Source organism: Heterodontus francisci, chromosome 9, assembly GCF_036365525.1.
Source record: "Heterodontus francisci isolate sHetFra1 chromosome 9, sHetFra1.hap1, whole genome shotgun sequence".
NCBI lineage: Eukaryota > Metazoa > Chordata > Chondrichthyes > Heterodontiformes > Heterodontidae > Heterodontus > Heterodontus francisci.
The window spans coordinates 39330232-39356413 of NC_090379.1; the positions used below are offsets into that span (position 1 = coordinate 39330232).

Sequence of the window (26182 nt, forward strand, 5' to 3'; positions counted from 1 at the left end):
TGGCAGTGAGTTCCATAATCTCACCGCTCTGTAAAGAAATTCCTTCTAAATACTTCATTTGCTTTGATAGTAGCGATCTTAAATTTATGGCCCCATGTTCTAGATTCGTTCACAAGTGGAAACAGTCTCTCCACATCCACCCTATTGAATCCCTTTATAATTTTGACCTCTAACAGGTCTCCTCTTAGTCTGCTCAATTGTTCCTGTTAGTTACATTCTCTGAATTTTGGTAACATCCTTGTAGATCTTTTCTGCACTTTCTCCAATGCTTTAATATCCTTTGTGTGGCATGGAGACTAGAACTGTACACAGTATGCCAAGTGTAGTCTAGCCAAGTCTGGAATTGGGCTTCTGTGAGAATAGTAACTGAGCCAAGCTGACCAAAAGTGGATGAACAGAGAAAAAATGCAAAGTAAATTAAATTAGCTGTTAATGAGGGTGAATGTTTTCACATAGATGGGAAAGAAATTCTAACTTCTTAATCCTCTTCTTGAATTCTGATGTGTAAGTATTATTCAAGAGCAATAGTAGATGTTCTGTTATTTAGTAACATAGCCTGGCCGCAATGTCCAGTCTAAATATTTTTCATTATGTGCTGTCGCTTTTGTTTGAATGCACGGTACCTTTAAATTTTTTGCGCATCCATGCATGCACGATATCTTAAAGGGGAACAACTTGTGAGTGGCCTGTTATGGTACCTTTGGGGTTTCTATTTGGCTGTGTGCGCAACTTACAAGGACAATTGTCTGGCACTCCAGAAGGAAGATTTCTCAATCTTGTAAAACTATTTAACAAGATTAGGAAATTCAACTGCTTGCCTGCTAATCAAATTTTTTTTATTGAGTATCAAATAGATTTTAAATTTTTCATTAGATTGAAACCTGTTAATATTAGTAGGGTGTACCCTGTTTGGCTTTCAGTTTTGTCAAAGTATCTAACACACTGAAATTCTGACTGTAGTTCATTATCCCTGGGTTACATACTCTTTATTTTGGTAATTAAAATTAAAATATTGAAATGTCATAACTCAGTCTTTGTAGATGATGCTGTGACCTCTTCCCGTATTGCAGATACTATGGACGCAAGATGCTGTTTGTTATGATGTCTCACCATGATTTTGACAAATTGCTTGAAAAGCATTTGCCACCCAGAGACCTGCCTTATATTCGAGATACTGTTACTCATCTTCGGCAAAAGGTACAATACAGTTAGATTTAGGGACCTCAGTCGACAGTTGTCATTCCTAATCCAGATATTTGAAAATATCTTTGCCACTCTATTTAAAAAAAAAAGTTATGCTATAACTTTAAACTAATCGTTGTTTGCTTTTTTGTCACCTAGACATACTTTATTTTTTTTTTTCTGTAAGGGCCTTGGAGAAATGCCGTTAGATACCCCATCAGCAAAGGGCAGACGATATCCTGGTAGTGGAGGGAGCATGAGAGCTTCATCCAGCTCCAGGGAAGTACAAAGTTTAACAGGAAGGTATTATCAAATTTACTTTACAGTTAATCAGTAACTGATTCTTTGCAAAAACAGCCTTGTAATGTAGTGGATGAGTTTGTAGTTTTTCTAATGTAGGTGGACTTTGATATAATTTTATAATCAATGCAGTGTGTAGAATGCATCATGTCAATGCAACTATTGTAATATACAGAATGGTGGGGGGGGTGGAGGCTCTGCGGAATTGAATCTGGTATCTTGCTTCCATATATTATCTGCAAGTTCCATTCATTAATTTGTTATCGTTACTAGAAAGTGTAACAATACTCATTTGGTTTAAAATATTTTTTTCTCTAAATTGTCTTGTATATCTTCAGTTGATGTGTGTTGATGAAGGGTCAAATGCTAGAAAGTATGAAACTCTTCCCAGCTGGGCATTTCTACTGCTTTGGGGTTTCTTTGCTCTTTCTTTGTCTTCTCACTTGTTTTCACCCTCTGAAAAAGTCCTACTGATTTATCTTTGGGAGTCCCTATACTTAATTAAAATTATATATGTTTGTAACTTGAGTATTGTATGATACTGGGCAATTTTTCATTGTTGCAGAATCTAGTGGCTGCAAAAAAAACACTTTATTCTTCTGTACTATGATGCAGATCGGAACAGAAATTGTAACCATAGCGACACAGTAGTACTGGTGTATCTCAGGAAGAAATCAAAAACATTTCCACAGCTACTACTTCCCACAAAAGTATAGTGTTGAAAATTAAATCTGAATTTTTGTTTGTGGGGGTGCGGGGGGGGGCTAATTTTTAATTTTCATTTCATAGCTCCTGATTGAAGTAATAGGAACTTATTCATATTGGTCATTTTTAAGGCTGCCTGAAGTAAAGGTGCTCCCTAACTGCAGTTGAGTGCAGTATATAGGGTTGTCAATTAATGATGTTAGTTGTATAGCAGATAGCGCCACTAAGGAAAATCAAACCGAGTCTTTAGCATCAAACCCACTTTAAAATGTACAATTTAAAAAAGGGCAAATGTAACTTTTTCCTAATGCAGATCATTTTTGAGACCCTTTTTATAATGTGAACATACCTTAGGTTGCATTTTGGATTTACAGGAAACTCTTCAAATATGAAATTAAAATTGTATGGTTGGATTTTAATTCATAACAGGGATATTGCAGAAGGAGCAGTGAATTTACGTGATTATACATGGAGACCATCTCCACGCAATTTGATGGAAAATGCAGAGTATCTCAAGGAAATTACAGGCCTATTGGGTGCAAAGGACTTTCGGGATCGTAGCCGAGGAATCGAGCAGTTATTAACAGATTGTCGAAACAATCCAGACCTTGTTATAATTAACATTGTTAAGGTAATCTAGGAACAACAATTTAACCCATCACTGTGACAAATGAATAATTGAAACTTAATGGTTTCTGAATCATCAATCTTGCTTTCGAAATTGTAGTTTCTGTAATGCGGGTGTGTAGCAAAAAGGAGAGATCATACCATAGTTCAGACCATAATTCTGTTAATTGACCTTCATTTCTTTTCCAAAAATCAATTGTTTTATAAGAGCATATTTTATGTCAAAACATAATTAAATAACTTGTGCCGTGTATTATATTCCAATTACACAAACCAGTCTCGGTATATGAATCTGGATTTAGCAAGACGAGCCTTATTTTTTTTTTGTTTATTTTGTCCTTCCCAGTCAAACAATAAAAGTTACATGCAAAATAACTGACTGGCATTGTGGAGCAGTTCACTGTCCTTTTACTTCTGTGACCTGATTCCATAGCCAATGAGAATCTTTGTGCCACTTACAAGGGTTTTGCCTGAAATGTCTGGCCAATCTCTTTTTTTTTTCACAGAACCACACAGAATATACAGTACTAGCCAGTCCATTTTTTTTAAAAATTCGTTCATGGGATGTGGGCGTCGTTGGCTAGGCCAACATTTGTTGCCCATCCTTAATTGCCCTTAAATTGACCTAGCAAGCCACTCAATTCAACAGTCAACCACATTGCTATAGGCGATGTAGGCCAGACCAGGTGAGGATGGCAGATTTACGTCCATAAAGATGAACCAGATGGGTTTTTACAACAACAATAGACAATGCTTCCTTTTAATTCCAGATTTTTATTAAATGAATTCACATTTCACCATTTGCCATAGTGGGATTCAGACCCATGTCCCCAGAGCATTAGCCTGGGGGTCTAGATTACTAGTCCAGTGACACTACCAATACGCCACTGCCTCCAGTGCTTGTGCTCCAATTGAGCTTCCTCCCATCCTTCCTTGTCCCTCTATTCCTCATAATGCTTAATGTTTATCTAGCCTCTTAAATGCATCTATACAATTTACCTCAACCACTCCATGTGGTAGCGCGATCTACATTCTCACCACTCTCTGGGTAAAGAGGTTACTTCGGAACTCCCTATTTGATTTCTTGGTATCTATCATATTAATTGCCTCTAAATTTGCTCATCCCCATAAGTGAAAATAGTCATTTGGTAGTACAGAACTTGAGTATTTTCAGCAATACTTAAGTGAAAATACTTTCTCTGTCCACTCTATCAAAACCTTTAATAACCGTAAAGACCTCTATTCAGTCACCCCTCTGCCTTCAAGTTCATCCTTTCCTGCTGGGTATAATCTCTCATTTCTAGTATCCTTATAAATCTTTTTGAATCCTCGAGTCCTTTTTATAAAATCACAGAATCACAGAATATTACAGCAGAGGGAGGCTATTTGGCCCATCAAGTTTGTGCTGGCCCTTCCAAAGAGCAATCCAGTGAGTCCCACTCCTCCACTCTTTCCCCATAACCTGCAATATTTCTTCCCCTTCAAGTATTTATGCAATTCTATTTTGAAGCCTACTCATAGAAATCATTGAAAATTTACAACACAGAAGAAGGCCACTCGTCCTATGGTGTCCATGCCGGTTGACAAAGAGCTTCCCTGCCAAATCCAACATTCGTGCACTTGGTCCGTAGTCCTGCAGATTACAGCTCTTCAAGCAGACATCCAAGTCCTTTTAAAATGCGGCAAGAGTTTCTGCCTTTACTATCCTTTCAGGCCCCTACCAGCCTCTGGGTGGAAAAAATGTTTCCTCATCTCTCTAATCCTTCTACCAGTTAGTTCAAATCTATGCCCCCTAGTTTTTGACCCCTCTGCTAAGGTAAATAGGTCATCCCTATTTATCTTAAGCCCCTCATAATTTTATACACTGCAATTAAGTCACCTTTCATCCTTCTCTGTTCCAAGGAAAACAACGCCAGTCTATCCAATCTTTCCTCCTAGTTAAAATTTTCCAGTCCTGGCAACATCCCCATAAATCTCCTCTGCATACCCTCCAGTGCAATCACATCTTTCCTGTAATGTGGTCACCAGAACTGTTTGCAGTATACAGTACTGAAGCTGTGGGCTAACTAGTGTTGTATACAATTCTAGCATAACCTCCCAGCTCTTATATTTTATTCCTCAGCTAATGAAGAAAAGCATGCCATATACCATCTTAACCACTATCAACCTGTTCAGCTACCATCAGTGATCTGTGGACATGCAATATAAGGTTCCTCCATGCTACTCCGTATCCTCCTGTTTATTGTGTATTCCTTTGCCTTGATGCACCTCCCAAAATGCTTCTCCAGACTGAACTCCATTTTCCAGTTTTCTGCTCAACTGCAGTCTAAAGCTTTCCTCTTCACTGTCAGCCACAAAACCAATTTTTGTATCATCTGCAAACTTTTAATCATGCCTCCTACATTTGAATCTAAATCATGAATATAAACTACAAAAGCAAGGCACCGTGTACTGAACCCTGCAAAACCCCACTGCTTACAGCCTACCAGTCCCAAAATCACCTGTTAGCTATTACCCTTTGCTTCCTGTGCCACTAAGCCAATTTTGGATCAAACTTGCCACTCTTCCCTTGGATCCCAAGTGCTTTTACTTTGTTGACCAGCCTGCTATGTGGGACTTTGTCAAAAGCTTTGCTGAAATCCATGTAGACCACATTCACCACACTGCCCTCATCAACCCTGCTCACCACCTCCTCAAAAACTTGAATCAGGTTAGTCAGACAAATCCATGTTCTTTGATTAATCTATACCTTTCTAAATGAAGATTTATACTGTCCCTCAAAATTGATTCCAGTAATTTGCCCATAACGGAAGTTAAGCTAACTGGCCTATAATTACTCATTATTCAAAAAACAGTACAGCACAGGAACAGGCCATTCGGCCCTCCAAGCCTGCGCCGATCTTGATGCCTGCCTAAACTAAAACCTTCTGCACTTCCGGGGACCGTATCCCTGTATTCCCATCCTATTCATGTATTTGTCAAGATGCCTCTTAAACGTCATTATCATACCTGCTTCCGCCACCTCCCCCGGCAGCAAGTTCCAGGCACTCACCACCCTCTGTGTAAAGAACTTGCCTCGCACATCCCCTCTAAACTTTGCCTCTCTCACCTTAAACCTGTGTCCCCTAGTAACTGACTCTTGCACCCTGGGAAAAAGCTTCTGACTATCCACTCTGTCCATGCCGCTCATAACTTTGTAAACCTCTATTATGTCACCCCTCCACCTCCGTCGTTCCAGTGAAAACAATCCGAGTTTATCCAACCTCTCCTCATAGCTAATGCCCTCCAGACCAGGCAACATCCTGGTAAACCTCTTCTGTACCCTCTCCAAAGCCGCCACGTCCTTCTGGTAGTGTGGCGACCAGAATTGCACGCAATATTCTAAGTGTGGCCTAACTAAAGTTCTGGACAGCAGCAGCATGACTTGCCAATTTTTATACTCTCTGCCCCGACCGATGAAGGCAAGCATGCCGTATGCCTTCTTGACTACCTTATCCACCTGTGTTGCCACTTTCAGTGACCTGTGGACCTGTACGCCCAAATCTCTCTGCCTGTCAATACTCCTAAGGGTTCTGCCATTTACTGTATACTTCACACCTGCATTAGATCTTCCAAAATGCATTACCTCACATTTGTCCGGATTAAACTCCATATGCCATTTCTCCGCCCAAGTCTCCAACCGATCTATATCCTGCTGTAATCTCTGACAATTCTCATCACTGTCCGCAACTCCACCAACCTTTGTGTCGTCCGCAAACTTACTAATCAGACCAGCTACATTTTCCTCCAAATCATTTATATATACTACAAAGAGCAAAGGAGGTCCCAGCACTGATCCCTGCGGAACACCACTAGTAACATCCCTCCATTCAGAAAAGCACCCTTCCACTGCTACCCTCTGTCTTCTATGACCGAGCCAGTTCTGTATCCATCTTGCCAGTTCACCTCTGATCCCGTGTGACTTCACCTTTTGTACCAGTCTGCCATGAGGGACCTTGTCAAAGGCTTTACTGAAGTCCATATAGATAACATCCACTGCCCTTCCTTCATCAATCATCTTTGTCACTTCCTCAAAAAACTCAATCAAATTAGTGAGACACGACCTCCCCTTCACAAAACCATGCTGCCTCTCACTAATAAGTTTGTTTGTTTCCAAATGGGAGTAAATCCTGTCCCGAAGAATACTCTCTAATAATTTCCCTACCACTGATGTAAGGCTCACCGGCCTATAACTTCCTGGATTATCCTTGCTACCCTTCTTAAACAAAGGCACAACTTTGGCTATTCTCCAGTCCTCTGGGACCTCACCTGTAGCCAATGAGAATTCAAAGATTTCTGTCAAGGCCCCAGCAATTTCTTCCTTCCCTTGCCTCCCTTTTTAAACAATGGTACAAGATTGGCAGTCCTCCAATCCTCTGGCATCACTCCTGTAGCCAGGGAGGATTGAAATATGATGGACAGCACCCCTGCAATTTCCTCCCTTGCTTCTTTTAACAACCTGGGATATATTTCATCCGGACCTGGCAATTTATCTACTTTCAATGCTGTCAATCCCTTTAATACTTCCTCGCTCACAATGTTTATCCCATCAAATATTTCACTTTTCCTCCTTAACCACAATGTCATCATTGGCACCCCCTCTTTTGTGAAGACAGCTGCAAAGTATTCATTAAGAACCTTATTCACATCCTCTGCCTGCATATCTAGGTTACCTTTTTGTTCCCTAATAGGCCCTACTCTTTGCTTAGTTATCGTCTTGCTCTTTATGTACTTATAAAACATTTTCTTTTCCTTGATTTTACTTATCTGTATTTTTTTCATGCTGTCTCTTTGCTTTCCTAATTTCCCTTTTAATTTCACCCTTACACTTTCCGTACTCTTCTAGGCTTTCAGCAGTATTAAGCTTTCGGTGTCTGGCATAAGCTTCCCTTTTTTTGCCTTATCTTACCCTGTATTACTACAATTGAATCAGTCAGTGCATTCCAAATCCTAACCCCTCATTTTGTAAAAGAGTTTTTCCTCATATTGCCTTTGGTTCTTTTGCCAATCACCTTAAATCTATGTCCTCTCAGTATCGACCCTTCAGTCATTTGAAACGGTTTCCCATTATTTACTCTATCTAAACTGTTGGTGATTTTAAACACCTGTCAAATCTCCCCTTAGCCTTTTCTGCTCCAAGGAGAAGAACCCAACTTCTCTATCCATGTAACTGTAATCCCTCATCCCTGGAAGTGTTTTAGTAAATCTCCACAGGTGCAGCCAGACCTACTGAGTATTTCCTGTGCTTTTTGTTTTTGTCTCAGATTTTCAGCGTCTGCAATATTTTGCTTTTACTAACTTCTGTAAGTTCCTCATTCACACTAGACCCTTGGCTCTCCACTATTTCCAGAATGTTTTGGTCTCTTCTACCATGGAGACAGAAACAAAGTAATTACTTAATGTCTCTGCCAGGTCTTGTTGCACCTCCCCCTTTCCCAATCTATCACCATTCAGATAATCTGCCTGTCTGTTTTTACAACCAAAGTGGATAACCTCACATTTATCCACGTTATACTGCATCTGCCATGCATCTGCCCACTCACCCAACTTGTCCAAATCATATTGGAGCCTCTTTGCATCCTCCTCACAGCTCACATTCTCCCCCCCCCCCACCCCCCACCAAGCTTTGTGTTGTATTCAAACTTGGAAATGTCACATTTAGTTCCCTCACCCAAGTCATTAATATATATTGTAAATAGCTGTGGCCCGAGTACTGATCGCTGCGGTACCCCACTAGTCACTGTCTGCCACCTGGAAAAAGACCCTTTTATTCCTACTCTGTTTCCTGTCTGTCAGCCAATTCTCAATCCATGTCAGTATATTACCCCCAATCCCATGTGCTTTAATTTTGCACACTAACCTCTTATGTGGGCCCGTATCGAAAGCTTTCTGAAAATCCAAATACACCACATCCACTGGTTCTCCCTTATCTATTCTACTAGTTACATCCTCAAAAAACTCCTGTAGATTTGTTGAGCATGATTTCCCTTTTGTAAACCTATGCTGACTTTGTCTAATCCCATTTGTGCTTTCCAGATGTTCTGCTATTACGTCCTTTATAATAGACTCTAGCATTTTCCCTACTAATGAAAGGCTAACTGGTCTGTAATTCCCTGTTTTTTCTTTCCCTCCTTTTTTTAAATAGTGGGGTTACATTTGCCACCCTCCAATCTGTAAGAACTGCTCCTGAGTCTATAGAATTTTGGAAGATGACCACCAATGCATCCATTATTTCCAGGGCCACTTCATTTAATACTCTGGGATGTAGATTATCAGGCCCTGCGGATTTGTCAACCTTTAACCCCCATTAATTTCCCTAGCACTTTTTTTTACTAATACTGATTTCCTTCAGTTCCTCCCTCTCATTAGACCATTGGTTCCCTAACATTTCTGGGAGGTTATTTGTGTCCTCCTTTGTGAAGCCAGAACCAAAGTATGTGTTTAATTGTTCTGCCATTTCTTTGTTCCTCATTATAATTTCCCCTGTTTCTGACTGTAAGGGACCTACATTTGTCTTCACTAATCTTTTTCTCTTCACATATTTACACTCAGCTTTTACACTCCGTTTTTACGTTCCTCGCAAGTTTACTCTCATACTCTATTTTCCCCTGCTTAATCAACCTCTTTGTCCTCCTTTGCTGAATTCTAAACTACTCCCAATCCTCAGACTTGCTGCTTTTTCTGGTAATTTTATATGCCTCCTCTTTGGATCTAATACTATTCCCTAATTTCTTTTGTAAGCCACCGTTGAGCCACGTTTACGGTTTTATTTTTGTGCCAGACAGGAATGTCCTTTAAATAGTATCCTTTGCCTATCCACTATCAACCCTTTTAGTAAAGTTCCCCAAACTACCATAGCCAACTCGTGCCTCATACCTTCATAGTTTCCTCTATTTAGATTCAAAGAACAAAGAACAGTACAGCACAGGAACAGGCCATTCGGCCCTCCAAGCCTGCGTCGATCTTGATGCCGAGCTAAACTAAAACCTTCTGCACTTCCAGGGACCATATCCCTCTATTCCCATCCTATTCATGTATTTGTATTCAGGACCCTAGTTTCGGATTCAACTACTTCACTCTTCATCTTAATGAAGAATTCTATCATGTTATGGTTGCTTCTCCCCAAGGGACCCCGCACAACAAGATTGTTAATTAATCCTTTCTCATTGTGCAATACCCAGTCTAGGATAGCCTGTTCTCTAGTTGGTTCCTCAACGTATTGGTCTAAAAAAAAAAAAAATCATCACTTAAACACTCCAGGAAATCCTTCACAGTATTATTGCTAATTTGGTCTGACCAATCTATATGTAGATTAAATTCACCCATGATTGCAGTTGTACCTTTATTGCATGCATCTCTAATTTCCTGTTTAATGCCATTCCTTACATCTCCACTACTGTTTGGAGGCCTCTAGACAGCCCCCACCAACATTTTCTGCCTCTTTGTGTTTCTTAGCTCCACCCATACAGATGCCACATCATGTTTTTGCGAGCCAATATCATTCCTCACTATTGCGTTGATTTCCTCCTTTACTAACGACGCTACACCACCTCCTTTCCCTTTTTGCCTGTCCTTCCTAAATATTGAATACCCCTGGATGTTCGGTTCCCATCCTTGGTCACCCTGCAGCATTGTCTCCGTAATCACACCTATATCATAACTGTTAAATATCTATTTGCGCTGTTAATTCATCTACCTTATTGTGAATACTCTGTGCATTAAGACACAATACCTTTAGACTTGTCTTTTTAACATTGTTAGTCATCTTAGCTTTATTTTGCACTATGGCCCCATTTGCTTCTTGCCCTTGTTTTCTCTGCCTCCCACTTCTGCTTCTTACCTTTTTGTCTTTCATTACTATCCTTGTTTCCCCCCTCCTCTGTCTCCCTGCTCAGATTCCCATCCCCTTGCCATTCTAGTTTAAACCCTGCCGGACAGCACTAGCAAACATCCCCACCCCACCAAGGAAATTGGTCCTGGTCCCGCCCAGATGCAACCTGTCCAGCTTGTACTGGTCCCAATATCCCAGGAATCTGAATCCCTCCCCCTTACACCATTTCTCCAGCCACGTATTCATCTGATATATCCTGCTATTTCTCCTCTCGCTAGCACGAGGCACTAGTAATAATCCTGAGATTACTACCTTTGAGGTCCTACTTTTTAATTTACATCCTAACTCCCTAAAGTCAGCTTGTAGGACCTCATCTCTTTTTTTCACCTGTGTCGTTGGTACCGATTATGTACCACGACAACTGGCTGCTGGCCCTCCCCCCTCAGAATGCTCTGCAGCTGCTCGGAGACACCCTTAACCCTAGTACCAAGGAGACAACATACCAACCTGGAGTCTCTTTTGCAGCTGCAGAAACGCCTCTCTGTTCCCCTTATGATTGAATCCCCTATCACTATAGCCCTGCTACTCCACTTCCTTCCCTCCTGTTCCCTAGATCTAGAAAAGTATCCTGAATGCATTCCACAAACTTGTCCTCCACACTTAAAGCAAATTTGGTTTGCCCAGTCCGTATGAAGAATAAAATCTCCCATGATTGCTGTATTACCCTTGTTACATGCACCTCTAATTTCATGATTTATTCTTTGCCTGACACAGCTAGTATTCGGGGACCTATAAGCTACTTCCACCAGCGTCTTGGCTCCAACTAAACCAAGATGTGGAACCGATTTTCCAAGTAAAGATCCTTTCTCTCTACTATCTTTATCTCATTCTTTATTATCAAGCCCCTCCCCCTTTCAATTTTGCTGATCTCTTCTAAAAGTCAAATATCCGGAAATATTTAGTTCTCAACCTTGGTCACTCTGCTAGCATGTCTCTGTAATGGCTATTAGATAAAACTGATTTATTTCTATCTGTGCTATTATTCATCTATTTTGCTGTGAATGCTTTGTGTGTTCAGATATAGTGCCTTTAGCTTTAACTTTTTTCTATTTTTCCCCCGATGTCACCTTAGTCACTAATTCCCTATTATCTTAAAACTCTGTCCCTTCCTGACCCACTCTGCTTTTTTTGCCTAAATTGCTATTCTCTACAGCCTTGACATTTCTCTTACAGCTTTTGAATTTACCCTTTCCTGAATCCTCTCACCACCCCCAACCCATTTATTAACTTAAAACCTTATTTAGTTATTTGATTTGCCAGGACAAGTGGAGCCTATACCCACAAATCAGTTACAGTAGTCGTGTCAGTGCCCCAATAATTGAAATCATTTCCTCCTACAACTCCCTCCCACAACGCACTTTCATCCACGCATTTAACCTTAGAATCTGTTTGTCCCCATTCCAAATTGCACAAGGTAATGCCCTTAACATGACAGAAAACGCTACCTTTGGAACTCCCAGTCACAGCTGCAGAGAATGGTATTTGTTCCCCTGATTATACTGTCACCTACCACTGTCACATTCCTTTTCCCTCCACTTGAATGGCCTGCTGTACCATGCTGCCATGGTAAGTTTGTTCATCCACTCTGCAGACTTTGTCCTCATCCACACAGGCAGCAAAGACCTCGTTTGTACTTGTTGGATAAGGACAAAGGCTGTAGCTCCTCCAGCAGTGTACCCAGGGTCCCATTACCTGCCTGACTTGCAGTCACACCCTTCTTTCGCTGACCACTAAGCAAATCTGTATCACTGCCTAATCTAAGAGGTGTGACTGCCTTTTGGACCAAAGTGTACAAGTAACTTTCCTTCCTGATGCCCTGCAATTTCTGCATCTCGGACTCCAGCTCCACAACGCAGAGCTGACATTCCTCAAGATGTAGAAACTTACTACATGTTGATTGTCCGGGTTCGCGATGCTCTCCACGAACTCCCACATGCTGCAGTTGCACCACACCTCCTGCACTGCCATCTCTAACTAGCCTTGTTTTATTTACTTAAAGTTTATGTATTTAATCAACTTAGCTTAAAATATTTTTTAAAAATAACTACTTGAAGTGGTTTAAGTTAAATGTAGATTAATTTATTTACCTATAAACTACCCTCGCTGCTGCTCCTTCTGCTGTGATGTCACTGACTTTTTTTCCTCCAGCTGCCCCCTGGCTCCACCCTGTCGCTTAGTTTCCTTTCTTTCCAAATTAGTCTTCTCAAAGTGCATCACTTCACACTTCTCTGCATTGAACTCTATCTGCCATGCTTCTGCTCGTTTTACTGTCCTGTCTCTCCTCCTGAAGCAGATGACTGTCTTCAATGTTATCTACTATTTTGCCAAATTTCATATCATCTGAAAACTTTATAATGCTCTCTATGCACCCAAGTCTGTTGTTTGTAAAAATTGAGAAGAGTAATGGATGCAAAACTGACCCTTGGGAAACACCGTTGCAAACCACATCTGTCTGTTTTAGCATTCGTCTGCTCGCCACCCTTTGCTTTCCGTCCCTGAGCCAATAATCTTGCCCCTTTCTATCTTAAATGTTTTCTATCTTTTTTCATTTCTTCTTATGTCATGCCCACCATATTAGTCTCCTGGTAAGTACTGAGGCATAGTAATTATTTAATGTTTCAGCCATTTTACAGTCATTACCGATGAATTTATCATGTATATCCTTTAGGAGACACTATCCCTGACTGATTTTCTTTTATTTGGTTCGGCAAAATACTTTACTGTCTTTTTATTTATTTATTTAATTTTGTAGTTTTTTTAACCCTTCAATTGTTTCCTTGACTACTTTTGTCATCCTCTTTTGTTATCTCTGTACTTAGTGTGAGCCTTTTTCTTTGGTTTTAATTTTGTCCTTATCTCTAATTCATCCATGTTGTGTCATTACTGGCTAGTTTGTTTTTGCTTTTCAGTGGGATATATTTCTCATCACCTTAAAATCATTTTTTTCCCAATTTATTACTTTGGGTTTACTTAATCTTTATCTTAAAACTTATGCTGCGATTGCCATTTCCGAGATGTTCCCCTTTGTTTCTCTTATCTGTTCTGGTCCATTTCCCATTACTAGATCCAACAGTGATCCCTCTCCTGGAATTTTATTTACATACTGGGTAAGAAAGGCATCCTGCATGCATTGTAAATACTTAATTCCCTGTATCCCTTTCATTAGCTCTTGGCAGTTTATTGGGGTAGTTAAAATCTCCCGTGATTATTCTATGCCCTTTACTCACTTTTCATATTTCTTCCTACTATAAGATCCTCTGTATAGTACCCCTTTTAGTGTGTTCGATCCCTTGTCTTTAATTTCAACCCAAATGAATTCTATTTCTGTTCCTTCTGTTATGTTTTTTTAGCTGACACTTTTATCTCTAAGCAGCACAGCTACCCCTCCTCTTTTTACCCCTATCTTTTCTGATTATCATAACCTGCAATATTCAGTTGCCTGTCCTGTTCTTTGTGTAGCCACTTTTTAGTTATGTCGAGGCAGATTATACTGTATCAAATCCAAGCTATACCTGACCTGTGGCATGCTTAACGTGAAACGAGAAAAGGAAAATATCCATTCACTAGCAATGATATGCTTTACTGAAATATAACTAAAAATTACCATATTAAGATATGTATATAACTTTCCCTTCTAGATCTTTGATGCTTTCAAACCTCGATTGCATGACTTCAACAGCAAGGTGAATCAGATGGCATTAGAAACCATGCAAAAATTAATTCCATTACTGAAGGATAATCTGGCTCAAGTTTTGAACATTCTTGTTCCTGCCATTGTAGACAACAATCTGAATTCCAAGAATCTTGGGATTTATAATGCTGCCGTCAATGTTATTCATACCCTCATTCAAAATATAGGTAAGTAGAAGTGACGGAAATAATTAAGATATTTTGTCCAGTAATCAAAACCTTGCTTGTTTATATTATCTGTTTAAGTATATGTGTACATGTGTATGCACAGTGATGGTGGTCTTAAAACAACAGAAAGATATTTGTTTGAAAATAACATTTTGTAGAAAGGTACATATTGTATACCTAATATCGTTATAGGTGGAGTACATTCATTTTTTAATATATTGTTAAAAATGGAAGAGGCGAATTGGTACATGCAACCATCAGCCACCTGAATTTCTTCATCAGACTTTGTGCCCTATAAAAACCGAAGCTTAGGGTTAGCTGTAGTGACAGGGTTAATACATTCACTTTAGTGCATTAGTGAGGGAAAAATCAGCTAGGGTTCCCATGTGCTCCTCACTCAAATCCTTCACCAGTCTCAGTAAGTATCTGCTTATAAGTGCTCAAGTAAGACCCCAATTAACACCCTCCACCTGCATATAATCAAACCATTGATACACAATTAGATTCACTTCTTCCTTTTATAATACAACATGTATTAATCTGCTCAAACAATATTTCAAAATAAATTCCACATTGGGTACAAAGTGTAACATTGTGAAACGCCCCTCCTCTAGTGCCTCCAACAGTTACTTTGTACTAGCATTTCTTTTTGGACCTGACTAAGGTATACAAAATTATGAGGGGCATTGATAGGATAGATAGGAAGAAACTTTTTCTTTTAGTGGAGGGATCAATAACTGGGGGCATAGATTTAAGGTAATAAGCAGGAGGCTTAGAGGGGATTTGAGGAAAAAAAAATTCACCCAGAGGGTGGTTGGAATCTGGAACACTCTACCTGAAGAGGTGGTAGAGGCAAGAACCCTCACAACATTTAAGAAGTATTTAGGTGTGCACTTGAAACGCCATAGCATACAAGGCTACGGGCCAAGTGCTGGAAAATGGGATGAGAATAGATAGGTCCTTGATGGCTGGCACAGACCCGATGGGCCGAAGGGCCTGTTTCTGTGCTGTATAACTCTATGACTCTGTATGAAACAATCGAGTAGCTGATGATATGCAATGACCCATTTAAGTTTGGAAATTTCCTTTCTCTCCAGCATTTGTTTCAATAAGTAGTCTTTTCTTACTCTCACTTTTTGTAGTGTACATTTCCCTACAAAGAACGATTATCCACATAACATCCAATGGGTATCTTATCTTCAGTATGTCACTTGTTCAGAATTTCACTCAAAATATTTGACAAATAGAACCCCATATCCACTGCCTCCACAAGATCCAATGTTTCCGCAGCTAAAGTGCATTTAGCGACCCATTTTATTTTCTTAACCTCCCAAGCTAAAGGACGACATTTCCCATTTTCACCCATCAGAAATATTATGAAACCAGCTGCACTCCAATACCCATCATCAAGATTAGCATGTGAAGCGTCACTTAAAATTATTAGCTTCATGTTCTTTGGGTCACCTCAGGATAGGAACTTCAGTACACATTTCTCCAGATTTGGTTTTATTCATGTTTTATTTTCCCTTAACAAACAAAGAAACATTCTCAACTTTCAGATGTTTTATCATCATGCTTAACTCCAGCATATCAAAACTAGCATCATGCACAACCAGTTTAATTAACCAATCAAGTTTCGCAAATGCTCAGTCTCTGCTTTAGATATCTTTTCTTTTTCTTTTGGGCCTCCTTATCTCGAGAGACAATGGATACGCGCCTGGAGGTGGTCAGTGGTTTGTGAAGCAGCGCCTGGAGTGGCTATAAAGGCCAATTCTGGAGTGACAGGCTCTTCCACAGGTGCTGCAGAGAAATTTGTTTGTTGGGGCTGTTGCACAGTTGGCTCTCCCCTTGCGCCTCTGTCTTTTTTCCTGCCAACTACTAAGTCTCTTCGACTCGCCACAATTTCGCCCTGTCTTTATGGCTGCCCGCCAGCTCTGGCGAATGCTGGCAACTGACTCCCACGACTTGTGATCAATGTCACACGATTTCATGTCACGTTTGCAGACGTCTTTATAACGGAGACATGGACGGCCGGTGGGTCTGATACCAGTGGCGAGCTCGCTGTACAATGTGTCTTTGGGGATCCTGCCATCTTCCATGCGGCTCACATGGCCAAGCCATCTCAAGCGCCGCTGACTCAGTAGTGTGTATAAGCTGGGGGTGTTGGCCGCTTCAAGGACTTCTGTGTTGGAGATATAGTCCTGCCACCTGATGCCAAGTATTCTCCGAAGGCAGCGAAGATGGAATGAATTGAGACGTCGCTCTTGGCTGGCATACGTTGTCCAGGCCTCGCTGCCGTAGAGCAAGGTACTGAGGACACAGGCCTGATACACTCGGACTTTTGTGTTCCGTGTCAGTGCGCCATTTTCCCACACTCTCTTGGCCAGTCTGGACATAGCAGTGGAAGCCTTACCCATGCGCTTGTTGATTTCTGCATCTAGAGACAGGATATATCTTTGACCTAACACAATTAACTGTTATGGAAGTAACACACTCTAAATAGGTTTGTTGATTTAAAGTTATTCCAGACTTAGTCTGCTTAATATCTAAACCAATATACTAAAGGCCACAAGCCTGACTCCCAATCTTAAATTCTGCCCTAATAACATTTCTCAAAATCCACAGTACCAAGCCATAAGAAATTGTCAAAGTGCATCATGAAAATGCCTGAAAGTTTCCCTTTATGATACCAATAAAACATTGCAGGATCTGTTTTTAGTTGAGCACAACCAATTTTCAACGGAACAGATTGCACTGAGAAATACCACACCCTGGAAGCATTATTAAGGCCATAGATGCATTTATTCAGTTTCCATAGTTTTCCTTCTACACTTGCTGCCTCTTTGGGTGGTTTCAGAAACACTTCTCTCTGAAAAGTATCCCCTTGCAGAAATGTGGCTTTTATGTCAATGAATCGACACTTCCATGAATATGTGGCCAACAGAGCTAAAAAGATTTTCAAGGTTACTTTTCCAGCTGTAGGAGAGTCTACTCTAACATTGGTATCACCCAATCGCTCCAAGACCCCTCGCAATTAGCCTTGTTTTAGCCTTAAAACTTCCATCGGGAAGGACTTTTTCAGTACAAATCCATCTATGTGACAAGACTGGCTGTCCCTTATCTGGTACCTCAGAATAAACTCCAAACTCTCTCCAACTCCAATTCCTTATGTTTTGCTTCTCTTATTATCCTCAAGTTTATTGGCAGCCAATAAAGCTTCACAGTTATGAGGACTTCTGCTTCTAGTTCTATTCAGAGACTGCTCTCTAGCCTTTGTTTCATTGTGGAATCTGTTCAAACTATGGCCTTTATTAGCATTTGATGTCTTTTGGGACTGCTGCTAGAAGATCTCCCTCGCACATTATCGGAGGCTTTTTCTCCACTACGTAATTGCTTCCTTATGCAAGAGTCACTTCCAGACCCACTATTAGAACTTGCACTGTGCTTTCTTACCCTCCACTCTTTCATCCCTTTCTGCCAGTCCATGGACCTTGCTTCTTGGCCATCATCTTGAATATTTAATATTTAAACTTGCCTGTAGATTTTCCTGCACATCCCACAATTGTTGCTTCCCTCCATCTGTTAGATCCAAGTACCTACTCAGGGCAATTGTCCTTTGGATGCAGTAGCTCTTTCTTGAGCGTCATGATCCCTCAAATTACTATCCAACCCTTGATTTACCTCGTTCTGTTCCTCAGGACCTTCATCCCAAAACGCATGAATATTTGAGGTGTATCGTTTCCCTCGATCAACTGCTCAGATTGAGATTTTGTAATCACCGCAATCAATCGCAAGGAATGAACCTTAACCGTTTGATTTCCATGCTTGATAACTACTGTCTTACCATCATGACCAATTACCTTACCAGGGCCCTTCCATTCCATATGACCCTCTCTTTTATAATACACCAAATCTCCTGAATTAAATTCCGCCTCAGACGGCCTTATGCCTCAGAACTCTGAATTTTCTCTGAGACCTCAGCCTTGATGAAAGCCCGTCTCCCTGTATGTAAAGCATTCTAATTGTCGTACCTTCTAGAGCAGAAGGACTGTCACACTACAGAAGGCAATTTGGGTTTCTGCCCATAGACCAGTTGATAGGGCCTATACCATCTGAAGCGAATTCTTCGTATGAGCTGCCCATTCCCAAGCAGTTGTCAACTTGCAGTTTAACTGGTCAGCTAAGATTTTATGCAGCATTTCATCAACCACTGCATGATTCCTTTCACAGAGCCCACTGCTGAAAGGACTTTCAGCTGCAGGATTCATAACTTATAATGTTTGTTTTCATACATGTCTCTGAACTTGTCATTGGAAAATTCCCCTCCATTATCAGTCAGAAACTTAGCTGGTGTCCCAATTCCAGTCCCTATCCATTTCTCCATACTTTTGTCTATAATCACCCATTTGTCCTTGCTATTTATTATTGTAGGAAGACTAAATCTAGTTGCTAGGTCCATAAAATGTAGAATGACAATATTCTTGTCTTTGCCCCACGCATTTAAATCATGGCAACTACCTCGTTAAAGCCACATGCCAATGGAAGACTGACAATAGGACTTGATGGTGTCCTCTGATACTTTTTACAGATTTCACACTTTTCACTAAACCCTATTATCGTCATATACTCTTCATCAATCACACCTGTATCTTTTAGCAGGGTTTTTAATCTCTGACAAGTGTAAGCCAATTTTAAGAGTTTGCTTTATAACTCTGATTCTTAACACTTAATACCATTAATACTTCTCTGACATGGACTAGAAACATCAGGTTTTGTTAAGGGTACACAATAGTGCCCTGACTGGGTAAACTGCAAATTCACTGACTTTCCAAAAACAATTGTCTTATCATGCTCCATATCCAATTTCATTTGTGCCTTTTTCGTTGAAGGCTTACTCAACAGTAAAGGTATCTCACTAGACTGCATCAGTACTGGTGAAGTGGCTTATTCCAGCTACTTTACATGGAATTACTACTACTCTCTGGGCGATGTTAGAGGTGGAACTAGGCAGTCTTGGTGACGACATGGATATGTGGCTGCAAGTGTAAATAATGCACCCATTTGTAACCAAAAATAATATGCGATGCATAAATAGTATTAGCCATTCTATTCAAATATTGTCTGTCTGTAATGTGGCTCATTACCTCTTTGTTAAAACAATAAATCATTTTTCTTGGCGCAGTGGTTAGCACCGCAGCCTCACAGCTCCAGCGACCCGGGTTCAATTCTGGGTACTGCCTGTGTGGAGTTTGCAAGTTCTCACTGTGTCTGCGTGGGTTTCCTCCGGGTGCTCCGGTTTCCTCCCACAGCCAAATGACTTGCAGGTTGATAGGTAAATTGGCCATTATAAATTGCCCCCAGTATAGGTAGGTGGTAGGGGAATATAGGGACAGGTGAAGATGTGGTAGGAATGTAGGATTAGTATAAATGGGTGGTTAATAGTCGGCACAGACTCGGTGGGCCGAAGGGCCTGTTTCAGTGCTGTAACTCTAAATCAAAAAAATAATCCAAAAAATCAAAATATGACACCGAGGTTGCGAACAGTCTGGTTCAACCTCAGACAGTAGCGAGGGAGAGTCAGTGGCTAGGGAGCGTAGTTTGTGGTGGGGATCGAAGACAATGGCTTCAGTCTTCCCAGTGTTTAATTGGGGGAAATTTCTGCTCCAGTACTGGATGTCAGATAAACAGTCTGGCAATTTAGAGGTAGCAGAGGGGTCAAGAGAGGTGGTGGTGAAGTAAAGCTGGGTGTTGTCAGTGTACGTGTAGAAACGGACGTGTTTTCAGGTGATGTCACCAAGGGGCAGCCTGTAGACAGAAACAGGAGGGGGCCAAGGATAGATCCTTGGGGGCCACCAGAGGTAACTGTGTGGGAGCAGAGAGAGAAGCCATTGATGGCAATTCACTGGCTATGATTAAATAGATAAGAGTGGAAACAGGCAAATGCAGTCAGCTGTATGGTGGTAGTGTTGGAGGAGGATGGTGTGTTCAACTGTCAAGGGCTGTAGACAGGTCGAGAAGGATGAGGAGTAATAGTTTGCCTTTGGCACAGTCACATAGGATGTGGCAGGGGCAAAAACCCCTGTTGCTTGAGCCCAAGCCATTTGCTCACCATGCAAGCTTGATGCTGAAATAGGGCGAATCAAAGGCATCCTGTGTGACTATGGCTACCCTGATCAGATCATTTCTTGCTGTATATGATGCAAACTTATGAACGGGCCTAAGGCTGTCATTTCCAGCCCTGAAAAGTGCCCAGTCTACCTCAAATTACCCTGGAAGGGTAATGTACACCAAACATTTGAGCAACAAGTGAAGCTAGCTGCTTCACACTGCCACTATGTAGTAGCAACACGTGTGGCGTTCGCCACTAGCAGAATGCTGCCGTCAAGCCAAAAAGACGTGTTACCTAACACACAAATGAGTAATATGATGTATGAATTTCAGTGACAGTGTGATGCTAAGTATATAGGCCATACATCCCAAAGACTGGATTGTATCAAACAGCATGTCCCTTCCGCTGCTTACAACGGGGCAAGGTACAGACCTTGTCCAACTAGCCCATGCTTGCAAAACTCTAAACGGTGTCCAACATTAAATGTGATTCCGCGATTGGACAACATTTGCTAAATAATCCTCGGTGCTAAGAATTACACTGACAACCAATTTAAGATTTGTCAGTCGGGCTCGCAGTGTGATGCTTTTGCATGTACTGGAAGCTATATATATTAATACACAGGGCCCTGTTCTTTGCAGACAGAAAGAACATGTACACACATTGCGCCTGTTTCAGCTAAACAAAATAAGTGACAGCCATTTGCTGGTTCATTCATCAATGCCTTGACCAATCAGAATCAAGCTGCCTGGTTTAAATTTCAAACAAACCTGGCAGTTAACTGTCAGTCACCATAAACTGGTGCATTCTCCATCGCAACGCCTCTACCAGAGTCCACCTGCCAACCAATCAGCACTCTCTTCTCATACAGTATAAATTTGTTGCTGTTCCTTACATTGGTATTCTTGTGAATTGTCCTGATGAGTGCAAGACGAAAAGCTTTGACAAAATATCTCTTTTTCAGCAAAAATCTATAGTTCCTGTGATTTATGCTATCTCTTTTTAAAATGGGAATAACATTAGCTGTTCACAAGTACTTTGGTACTATTCCATTTTTCTCATGAATTGTTTTAGATATCTATGCATAATAGTGCCTCTGCTACCTCTTTCCTAACTTCTTTAAGTATGGGTGAATGCAATACATCCAGACTAGGGGTTTTATCCTATGTTTGACAAGTTTATCAATTTCTCTTACCTTCCAATCTTGAATTTTTTTTTTATCCTCTTTGATCGCCTCTTCTAATGTCATGCCCAATTTGTTAGTTTCTGTAGTAAATACTGAGACAAAATAACTATTCAATAATTTCTGCCATTTCACTGCCATTACCTTGAGTTTATCTTGTGCTTCCCTTACTGGCCCTATCCCTATTCTGATTTTTGTTTTGTTTGTGTCTGTAAAATAATTTACTTTTCTGTACTCCTAGATAATTTAATTTTGCAGTTATTTTTTGTTTTGCTAATTTTTATTACTACTTTTGTAACCTCTTCATATTTCCTTTTGGTCATCCTTTCCTTTATTGTCTCTGTACCTGGTGTATCCCTGTTTCTTTAGTTTCACTTTTATCCTCATCTCTTTATTCATCCATGGTGTTTCATTATTGGTTAGTTGTTCTTGCTTTTTAGGAGAATATATTTCTCCTGAACTCTATTGATCACTCTTTTACGTATTTCCCACTACTGCTCTATCTCTTTGTCAATATTTTTTTCCAGTTTACTTTCCCTAATTCCATTCGCACCCCTCAAAATTAACTTCTTCCCAATGTATTACTTTGGTCTTTGCCTTACTTATTCTGCCTTTCTCAATCATTATTTTAAACCTTATTATGTTATCAGAAGGTGTTAGTTTCGGCAGGCATCAAGATCGGCGCAGGCTTGGAGGGCCGAATGGCCTGTTCCTGTGCTGTACCGTTCTTCTTTGTTCATATTGCCTAGGTGTTCCCCTATGCTTACTTCCCTTATCTACTCTGGTTCATTTTCCCATTACTCGATCCAATAATGATTCCACTCTTTGTGGGCTTCTTGTGTATCAGTAAGAAAGGAATCCTGTACACACTAAAAACTCTTTCCCTTTTCCTCACCACCTTCCCAGGTTATTTGGGGTTACTTGAAATCTCCCATGATTTTTATTCAATGTCTTTGACTCATTTCCTAGATTTGGCTACATATTTCTTCCTCCACTCCCCTTTCACTATTTGGTAGTCTCTAGAATGCCCCTTTTTACATGATTGATCCTTTCTTATCCTTTGTCTCAATCTGTGTGGATTCTATTTCTATCTTAATGTTAGTTATGTCCCTTTTATCTACTGCCATTGTTCTCTCTAATTAGCGCTGCTACTACACCCCCTTCTTCCTTCCCTATCCTTTCTAAATACATGATATCCTGCAAAATGTAACAGCTAGTCCTGTTCTTGATTAAGTCATACTTCAGTTATCCCTCCTACATCTGGCTCCTTGCTACAAATTATTGCCTCGTTACCCCATTTTGTTTTGGATGCTGTGCATGCTGCTGTACGGCAATTTAATTTGTTGTTAATTGATCGCCTCACTTTATTTTTAAGTAATTTTATACTTATGCACTATATCCATTCCCTGACAGTTTGTTACCCTTATTCTTTATCTTAGTCTGACCTTTTACTGTCATCCAATGTCTGTCCTTTTTTAATTAATTCTTGGGATGTGAGTGTCTCTGGTAAGGCCAGCATTTATTGCCCATCCCTAATTACCCTTGAGAAGGTGGTGGTGAGCCGCCTTCTTGAACCACTGCAGTTCATGTCGTGTAGGTGCACCCACAGAACTGTTAGGGAGGGAGTTCCAGAATTTTGACCCAGTGACCGTGAAGGAATGGTGATTATAGTTCCAAGTCAGGATGTTGAGACTTGGAGGGGAACTTGCAAGTCATGGTGATCCCATGCATCTGCTGCCATTGTTCTAAGTGGTAGAGGTAGCAGGTTTGGAAGGTGCTGTCAAATGAGCCTTGGCAGGTGGATGGAGTGCTGATCAAGTGAGGGGTTTTGTCTTGGATGGTGTCGAGTTTCTTGTGTTGTTGGAGCTGCACTCATCCAGGCAAGTGGAGAGTATTCCATCACACTCATGTCTAGTACCTTGGCTTTAGGGGTCAGGAGGTGAGTTACTTGCCACAGATTTCCCAGCCTTTGACCTGCTCTTGTAGCCACCGTATTTATGGGGCTGGTGCAGTTAAGTTTCTGATCAATGGTAAACCCCACTCCCCCATGGTGATAGTGGGGGATTCAACAATGATACTGCCGTTGAATGTCAAGGGAAGGTGGTAAGATTCTCTCTCGTTGGAGATGGTCATTGTCTGGCACTTGTGTCGAGCAGATGTTACTTGCCACTTATCAGCATAAGCTTGAGTGTTGTCCAGGTCTTGTTGCATGCGGGCACAGACTGCTTCAGTATCTGAGAAGTTGCAAATGCAACTGAATACTGTGCAGTCGTCGGCAAACATGCCCATTTCTGACCTTGTGTTGGTGGGAGAGTTATTTATGAAGCAGTTAAAGATAGTTGAGTGTAGGACACAACCCTGAGGAACTCCTGCAGTAATGTCCTATGGGCTGAGATGATTGGCTTCCAAGAACCAAAACTGGCTTCCTTTGTGCTAGGTATGACTCCAACCAATGGACATATTTCGCCCAATCCCATTTACTTCAATTTTGTTAGGGCTCCTTGATGCCAGACTCCTTCAAATATTGCCTTGGTGTCGCGGGCAGTCACTCGCACCTCACCTCTGGAATTCAGCTCTTTTGTCCATGTTTGACTCTAATAAGGTCTGGAGCCAAGTGGCCCTGGTGAAACCCAAACTGGGCATCAGTGAGCAGATTGTTGCTGAGTAAGTGCTGCTTGATAGCACTGTCAATGACCCCTTCCGTCACTTTGCTAAAGATTGAAAGTAGACTGATGGGGCAGTAATGGCCAGATTGGATTTGTCCAGCTTTTTGTGGACAGGACATACCTGGGCAATTTTTCACATTGCCGGGTAGATGCCATTGTTGTAGCTGTACTGGAACAGCTTGGCTAAGGGGATAGCTAGTTCTGGAGCACATGTCTTCAGTGCTACAGCTGGGATGTTGTCAGGGCCCATAGCCTTTGTTGTATCCAGTGCCTTCAGCAGTTTCTTGATATCACATGGAATGAATCAAATAGGTTGAAGACTGGTGTCTATGATGGTGGGGGACCTCAGGAGGAGGCTGAGATGGATCATCCACACACCACTTCTGGCTGAACATGGTTGCAAATGCTTCAGCCTTTTCTTTTGCACTGATGTGCTGGGCTCCAGTATCATTGAGGATGGGGATGTTTTTGGAGTCCGCCACCATTTACGACTGGATGTGACAGGACTGCAGAGCTTTGATTGGATCCATTATTTGTGGGATCATTTAACTCTATATAGCATGCTGCTTCCGCTGTTTAGCATGCGTGTAGACATGTATTGTAGCTTCACCAGGGTGATGACTCGTTTTTAGGTATGCCTGGTGCTGCTCCTGGCATGCTCTTCTACACAGCTCATTGAACCAGGGTTGGTCCCCTGGCTTGATAATGGTACAGTTAGGAATATGTCAGGGCATGAGGTTGCAGATTGTGGTTGAATACAACTCTGTTGCTGCTGATGGCCCATAGCACCTCATGGATGTGCAGTTTTGAGCTGCTAGATCTGTTCTGAGTCTATCCCATGGTAATAGTGCCACAAAACACAATGGAGAGTGTCCTCAGTGTGAAGACGGGACTCCGTCTCCACAAGGACTGTGTGATGGTCACTCCTAACAATACTGTCAAGGGCAGATGCATCAGCAACAGATAAATTGGTTTTTTGCTCTTGTTGCTTCTCTCACCACTTGCCGCAGGCTCAGTCTGGCAAATATGTTCTTCAGGACTCTGCCAGTTTGGTCAGTAGTGGTGCTACCAAGCCACCCGGTAATGGACATTGAAATCCCCCACCCAGAGTACATTTTGTGTCCTTGCTACCCTCATTGTTTCTTCCAAGTGGCGTTCAACATGGAGGAGCACTGTTTCATCAGCTGACTACCACCTACCTCCTTCAATCAGTAGGAGGTTTCCTCACCCATTTTTGATCTGATGCCTTGAGACTTCATGGGGTCCGGAGTCAATGTCAAGGGCTCCCAGGGCCACTCCCTCCTGACAGTATAGCACCGTGCTGCAACCTCTGGTGGGTCTGTCTTGCCAGTGGGGAGAAGTACATGCCCAGGGATGGGGATGGAGGAGTCAGCGACATTGGCTGCAAGGTATGATTTGATGAGTATGACTATATCAGGCTGTTGCTTTACTAGTCTGTGGGACAGCTCTCCCAATTTTGGCACAAGTCACCAGATGTTCGTGAGGAGGACTTTGCAGGGTCAGTTGGGCAGGGTGTACCTTTGTCGTTTACGCTGCCTAGGTCAATGCCAGGTGGTCCATCCAGTTTTATTTTTATTTGAGTTCCCTGTAGTAGTTTGATA

General features: G+C 41.3%; 1 protein-coding gene across 3 annotated transcripts in view; it reads left to right on the forward strand.

The window, feature by feature from the left end:
• LOC137373686 (TOG array regulator of axonemal microtubules protein 1) overlaps nt 1-26182 on the forward strand; it is a 167627-nt gene that overhangs the window by 118430 nt on the left and 23015 nt on the right. For all 3 annotated transcript variants that reach the window (XM_068038853.1, XM_068038854.1, XM_068038855.1), the window contains exons 17-20: nt 1071-1197; nt 1370-1485; nt 2617-2818; nt 14383-14602. In XM_068038853.1, the coding sequence (XP_067894954.1) occupies nt 1071-1197; nt 1370-1485; nt 2617-2818; nt 14383-14602 (665 nt within the window). The remainder of the gene's footprint in view (nt 1-1070; nt 1198-1369; nt 1486-2616; nt 2819-14382; nt 14603-26182) is intronic.